General features: G+C 43.9%; 2 protein-coding genes across 2 annotated transcripts in view; one reads left to right on the top strand and one right to left on the bottom strand.

The window, feature by feature from the left end:
* The window catches only part of O0I10_005692 (uncharacterized protein), a gene marked incomplete at both ends in the record, with an annotated part of 6,033 nt that extends 5,103 nt beyond the window's left edge, over window positions 1–930 (bottom strand). Inside the window, 4 exons of the mRNA XM_058485730.1 lie at window positions 60–190; window positions 267–504; window positions 576–708; window positions 766–930. Coding sequence (XP_058343565.1) covers window positions 60–190; window positions 267–504; window positions 576–708; window positions 766–930 — 667 coding nt within the window. The remainder of the gene's footprint in view (window positions 1–59; window positions 191–266; window positions 505–575; window positions 709–765) is intronic.
* Window positions 931–1,632: 702 nt separating this feature from the next.
* On the top strand, window positions 1,633–6,456 carry O0I10_005691 (uncharacterized protein; the record flags this gene model as incomplete). The annotated part of the gene is made up of 20 exons (XM_058485729.1): window positions 1,633–1,647; window positions 1,724–1,799; window positions 1,864–1,902; window positions 1,958–2,025; window positions 2,096–2,167; window positions 2,226–2,305; window positions 2,378–2,456; window positions 2,509–2,626; window positions 2,686–2,942; window positions 3,006–3,170; window positions 3,235–3,501; window positions 3,571–4,569; window positions 4,621–4,996; window positions 5,066–5,136; window positions 5,207–5,383; window positions 5,448–5,591; window positions 5,649–5,888; window positions 5,950–6,127; window positions 6,202–6,362; window positions 6,442–6,456. The coding sequence occupies 20 exons, from the start codon at window positions 1,633–1,635 to the stop codon at window positions 6,454–6,456; spliced, it is 3,597 nt and encodes a 1,198-aa protein (XP_058343564.1).
* Window positions 6,457–6,742: the final 286 nt, after the last annotated feature.

Here is a 6,742-nt window from a genome sequence, read left to right as displayed (position 1 = left end):
GTTAACCTTGTGCCCCCTTTCATGATCCATCTTCCTTTCCCCCCCCCCTTGTTACTTACCAAGGATTTGCTCCTCTACCTCCGTCATGGCTCCTTCAGAACCCTTTGCCTTCTTGCCGACCGTCTCCTTATCATCAGCAGTTGCAAAATAACGCATAATGTACTTTGCACTGACAGTCTTTCCTGCACCACTATGAAGATCCATATTAGAGGATACCCCTTGATCAACCATCACCACCACCACCACCAACAACCCCCGCTTTATACCTTTCTCCTGATACAATGATAGTTTGATTGGATTGTTCACGGATCATGCAACGATAAGCATCCTCAGCAATAGCAAACAAATGGGGTTCCAATTCGCCTCGTCGTCTTCCAGAATACTTTTGAATGACTTCAGGTTCATACAAGGAGACACGCGCAAAAGGATTGGTTGCAATCAAGACAATGCCCGAATAGGTGTAGATTTGACGCTGTCCATAACGTGTGCGGATAGTATGTAGTACTAGATATATATCCATTCTCGATTAATATACATACATACACATACACCTACGAAAGAAGAGAACACCCTACCTGATGGCTCATTGAGATGACTGAGATTGGTCAAGTCGTCTTCACTCTCCATCTTTGGAGGGTTTCGTAGTGGTGGCAGGTTGGCAGCATTGTTTTTCTCCAGGGCAGCCAATGTCGATTCGAATACATGTTCCTGTTGACAAGTCAATAAGATACGGACCACGTGTATGTTTCATTTGGTAACTCGTACCTTGGTTTCATCCGTGTCATTGATAAAAGTGATCTTGACGTGAGTGTCGGTTGTCTCGATCGTGTTGACGGAGGCTGAGACCCAACCTTCTTGTTCATCAGTAAACCAGGCTTTGGTGCCTTTGGAATAGATCGCGAGTGCCTGGTCAACAGTAGCAGACGGCATCTCGGGAAAAGGGATATAAAGTAGAGAAAGAAGTGGAAGGGTTTCAAAAAAGAGCGGTGATGCTCGTGCTCGCTAGGCATTAGGAGCAAGTGCCTCGCCCCCGTTGTTCAACTCAGATTGCTCTTTGCAGCTAGATGCCTTTGGCAGTGACATGATCAAAAAGATATACACCTATCATTTATCTACCGTCCCAAGATCCTTGTATTATCATCATGAATAAAACGATGCGTATAGGCATCTTTATAACACATCCTTCTTGATTTGCGAATGAGGTCGTTTTTAATGGAATAGAAGAAAAACATGAAGGACGTATATACAAAGCAAGACGTGGTAATAAATGAAAAGGGATGGATCCATTCAACGCTCATGGTGATGAGGGTGACCAAGTAGATACAATGCTATAATAAACTTACAAGCGCCCAAAGCTGTGGGGAGTGGGGTTGATCTCAATCATCCAGCTTTTAGTTTCACGTACTTTTCGGTTTAATCTTTGCTCCTACTCGTTGGTGATACTCATTGCAAAGGATAATAGTGAGTGACTGTTGTTGTAAAAGAGGATGGGGATGTCTCCACTTCATGTAGCAGTAGCCTGAGCGGAGTCCGTCGGGATGACACACAGCGGCAGACATTTTGGCTGGATTGGATCGCGTCCAAACGCGCAGCCAACTCGCGTCGTTTACCTTTCCAACACGCGACCCAGAAATGTATATCAAACAGGTACGGCATCATGAACACCTCGCCATCGACATTCGACTGCATTCTTGTATGCTGACATCCCCTTTATCCACTCTAGATTACGATTCAAGGGTTCAAATCCTACAAGGATCAGCTCACTTTTGCACCTTTCAGTCCCAAACACAATGTCATTGGTACGACAACGACAACACTTTATTGCTTCTTCTTTATGACTTTGGCTAACATTGCACATACTAGTGGGCAGAAATGGTTCAGGAAAGAGTAACTTCTTTTCAGGTAAATGGAGGAGGGGGGTGATCGTGTCAAGCATTCGACTCATTCCATTCCTAAGCTATCCGCTTTGTGCTCGGTGACAGCTTCCAGAGCCTCAACAAGGAAGAAAGACAAGCTTTATTGCATGTAGGTGTTCAATAGCATGATTCCAATAGAGGGGACGATTAATCACATGTATATATGCAATGACCTATAGGAAGGCACTGGTTCAGCAACCATTTCAGCGTATGTGGAAATAGTGTTTGACAACTCGGATAATCGATTCCCAGTAAGTGATTCCATAACATGCATTGTTCTCGGTTGGCTGACATGGATTGATTATTTAGACTGGAAACAACGAGGTGGTTTTGCGACGAAGCATTGGCTTGACCCTTGACGAGTACTCTTTGGACAAGAAAAGCGTCTTGTAAGTAGGATCAAAGGGAATGGATGGAATACTATATATTGCAAGGGGTATGTATTGACTTGATACGTTTAGGAAATCGGATGTCATGAACTTGCTTGAGAGTGCTGGTTTTTCACGTTCCAATCCCTATTACATTGTTCCTCAGGGCAGAGTAAGTCATCATCTTTTATCAATTAGACAACACGTATTAACATGTATAGTAGATCAACGCATTGACAGTCGCCAAGGATGAAGATCGACTTAAGTTGCTCAAGGAAATTGCGGGCACTCACGTGTACGAGCAAAAGCGTAGTGAAAGTAACAAGATCATGGAGGAAACAGGTAATGTTGCGGTATGCGTTTGGTTGTGCGTGGCGTTTGTTTTGACTGTGTCGCTTTAGAGGCGAAGCTTACCAAGATCAATGAGGTGTTGGATTATATCAAGGAGCGTTTGACTGAATTGGAAGAAGAAAAAGAGGAATTGTCGCAATACCAGACATTGGATCGTTCACGTCGCTCATTGGAATACACCATTTATATGCGTGAACAAGTGGAGACCAATGAGAAGCTTGAAGAAGTGGACACGCATCGACGACGCGATTTGACCAACAGCGAGAATAAGCGCCAAGAATACCTTGACAATGAGAAAAACATGACCGTGAGTGTGTGATCAGCAAATGCAAAGGGATGATGGTATTCACTATTGTTATTTTCCATTTAGAGTTTGGAATCATCTGTGCGTGATCTCAAGCAATCTTTGAAGTTTTTGGAAGATGAAAAGAGCGAGTTGCAAGAAGAACGGGAATCCATTGTCAAGGCAAAGGCCAAATTGGAGCTCTTGATCAAGGATCTCGAATACGGTGAAATGACAGAAATCGAATACCAGGTAAATGATGATCACGGTGGATGATGGGAAGTGAAAACTTACCATGTCTTGGAAACCTTTGTAGAACAAGTTGGCGTCTAACCTTCGAAGCATCGACCACGAGATTGCTCAAGTGGAAAAGAACATTGCCGATTTGACTCCACGCTTTGAAGAATTACGTGCAACCGATACTCAGGCACGCCAAGCCCTTCGATCATTGCAGGCCCAACAACAAAGCATTCATGCCCGGCAAGCACGCCTCTCTCGTTTCAGCAGCAAAGCAGAGCGTGATGAGTGGTTACAAACCCAAATCAATGACTTGAATGCCAACTTGACCGTTCGCAATAATCAGGTAAGTCGTATTCATGTGTGCATATGGATAGACGTACGTAAGTACTAATGAATGTGGATAATATGATAGCTTGGCATCTTGGAGGAGGAAAAGAAGACTGCCGAAGAACAAGTGTCACAGCGCGTGAAAAAGATCCAAGCCGTCCGAGATACGTTGAAAAAGCGACAATCGATGCAACAGGATTTGGCAGAAGAAGAGGTGTCACTGAGAGAAGCACGTGATGAAGCGACTGAGAGACGTAAACAATTGTGGCGTGAGGAAGCAAGATTGGAATCGACCCTCAAGAACTGCAATGAGGAAGTACGCAAAGCACAACGCATCTTATCATCGACCATCGACAAGAACACAGCCAATGGACTTGAAGCTGTATCCAACATCACAAAGTCGCTCCATTTGGAAGGGGTCTATGGACCTATTTTCGAATTGTTTGATGTGGATGATCGACTCAAGACGGCTATTGAGGTGGCAGCAGGATCGAGCCTTTTCCATGTGGTAGTTGATACGGATGAAACAGCCACGCGCTTGCTTGAAGTGATGAATGAGCAAAAAGCCGGCCGCGTTACATTTATTCCTTTGAATCGTATCAAGAGCCGTGTTGCTGAGTTTCCTACTTCGAATGATGTGATTCCTGCACTTGACAAGATTCAATACGATGCCCGTTTCCAAAAGGCCTTTGAGCAAATCTTTGGCAATGTTGCTATTTGCCCTAATCTCGAGGTGGCTGCCAGCTATTCAAAGTCGCACAATCTTAGCGTGGTGACCTTGGAGGGTGATCGAGTGGATCGTCGTGGTGCGCTCTTTGGTGGTTATGTTGACTTGCAACACTCACGGTTGGATGCTGCCAAAAAGTTGAGAACATGGCAGACGAAGCTCACTGAAGAGACAAAGCGTGGTCAAGATATCAAGCAAGAAATTGCCAAATTGGATCAACAAGTAACCGACATCTTGAGCAAGTTGCAAGTCGTAGAGTCGAAAAAGAAGCAGCTGCAACTCCAGGGCGATACCAGCAGTTATGAATCCCGATTACGCAAAGAGGAAGATGCTATCAAACAACTCATTGATGCAAAGGTAAAAGCATCCCTCTATATCTATAACTTGTTTCTTATTCGATCATTTTAGGAAAAATCACTCGAGGATATCCGTGCCAATGCAGCATCATTGCAACAACAAATCGAGAGCTACCAATCAGAACTTGCATGCGAGCCATCGCATACCTTATCTTCTGAGGAGCAAGCACTATTGACACAAAACAGTCAACAAATTGAGCAAATGAAGCAGCGTCTTGTGGAAATCTCTTCTGCCAAAGCTGAAGCATCTCATGAACTCAACACGCTCAAGGATCGTTTGGAGAATGATTTGAAACGACGACGTGAGGAGCTGGCCTCCAAGAAGGAACGTGCCACTGCTGATAGTAGCAGCAATGAACTTGCTCGTCGACAAAAGGAGGAGAAGCGGTTGGCAAAGAAACAAGGACGTTTGACAAAGAGGATAGCAGGTATGACAAATGGACGGACCCATGATCAAGCACGCAATCGTTGACACATGATATCCATCCAATCAATAGAACTTGATACTGAAATTGATAAGCAGCAAGAAGAGCTTCAAAGACAAGAACAAGCTTTGGATCAGCTGCAGGTTCGTAAGAATCCCTCAACCCCTCCCCCAAGCTCAGCTCACCGGAATGGCTCATTCATGGCATATATAGACCGAGCAAACCAACCTCTCTCAAAGCATCAGCAAATATGAAAAGAACCTTGAACGATGTCTCTTGCGACGCTCTTTGCTCTTGCAACGTAAGGAAGAGGTCAACAGCAATATCAGAGAATTGGGTGTCCTTCCTGAAGATGCATTTGAAAAGTATTCGAGTTACAGTGTAAACAAGGTAGGATCATGTGGTGTGAGAGAGCTTTGGAGTGAGTGAGAAAGACTAAAAGGAGTCATATTAGCTTTTACGACGATTGCATCGAGCCAACGAACAATTACAACAATATGGTCACGTCAACAAAAAAGCATTTGAGCAATATGGTATCTTCACCAAGCAAAGAGATCAGCTGACAACCCGAAAGGAAGAGTTGGACACGACTGCTGAGGTAAATATTGATACCATGGCATATGATGTCACCCTTTTTAAACATCTGTATATGTAGTCGATCCGAGGTCTTGTGGATTCGCTCGATAGACGAAAGGACGAGGCTATTGAACGCACTTTCCAGCAAGTGGCCAACAATTTTGCTGAGATTTTTGAAACGTTGGTGCCAGCAGGTCGAGGTGAATTGGTGATTGAACGTAAACCATCAGCGGCGGCGGCATCGGATGAAGCCATGGATGTTGATGATGGCGGCGAGGCCACCACGAGTGAAGAAAGTTACACAGGCGTTTCTATTAAGGTAAGATGATGATGATGATGATTTCCTTAGCAGCAAAAAACTCATGCATGCTTTCTCGCAGGTGTCATTCAATAGCAAATCAGATGAAGGCATGATTATGCAACAATTGTCGGGTGGTCAAAAGTCACTTGTTGCTTTGGCATTGATCTTTGCGATTCAAAAGTGTGATCCAGCACCCTTTTATTTGTTTGATGAAATTGATGCCAACTTGGATGCTCAATACAGAACAGCTGTGGCAGGTACATTTTACGTTATTGAAGGGGTAGCACATGATGGCATGTATATATTAACTCACGATTTTTCACTACTATAGAAATGATTCATCAAATGTCAACCCATGGACAATTCATCACTACCACTTTCCGACCCGAGCTACTTGCCAATGCAGACCAATTCTATGGCGTCACATTCCAGGGCAAGGTCTCTCGAATCCATGAGATTTCAAAGGAGAATGCATTAGGCTTTGTGGAACAGGTAAATAATACAAAACACACATGCGCTCTTATCATGGTTTGCTAACTCATAGATGCCTTTTTTTATAACGCACTTTTAGGAACAAGCGCATTAATTTCCAAAAACAAAAAAAAAAGGGAGAGAGAGCAGCAGCAGCAGCAGCAGAAGGAGGAGGAGGAGCGACCCTACCCAACATCACAACCACAATCACCACATGAGCTTATCATCAAACAAACATTCCCTTTGTAGTACATCATTTATATACACACACACGCATTACACCCTATACGCGCGCACACATATCAGTTCATGGGGCCTCTGCCCTCTCTTTTTTTATATTAATTTACAGTAGCGGGCAACCAAAAAGGAAAAACAAAGATACAATTGCAACAAAAAGACTA

This window comes from Lichtheimia ornata (genome assembly GCF_029851405.1).
Source record: "Lichtheimia ornata isolate CBS 291.66 chromosome Unknown scaffold00023, whole genome shotgun sequence".
Classification (NCBI taxonomy): domain Eukaryota; kingdom Fungi; phylum Mucoromycota; class Mucoromycetes; order Mucorales; family Lichtheimiaceae; genus Lichtheimia; species Lichtheimia ornata.
The sequence above is the reverse complement of the archived record's forward strand: the minus strand, read 5'-3'. Positions and strand labels throughout refer to the sequence as shown.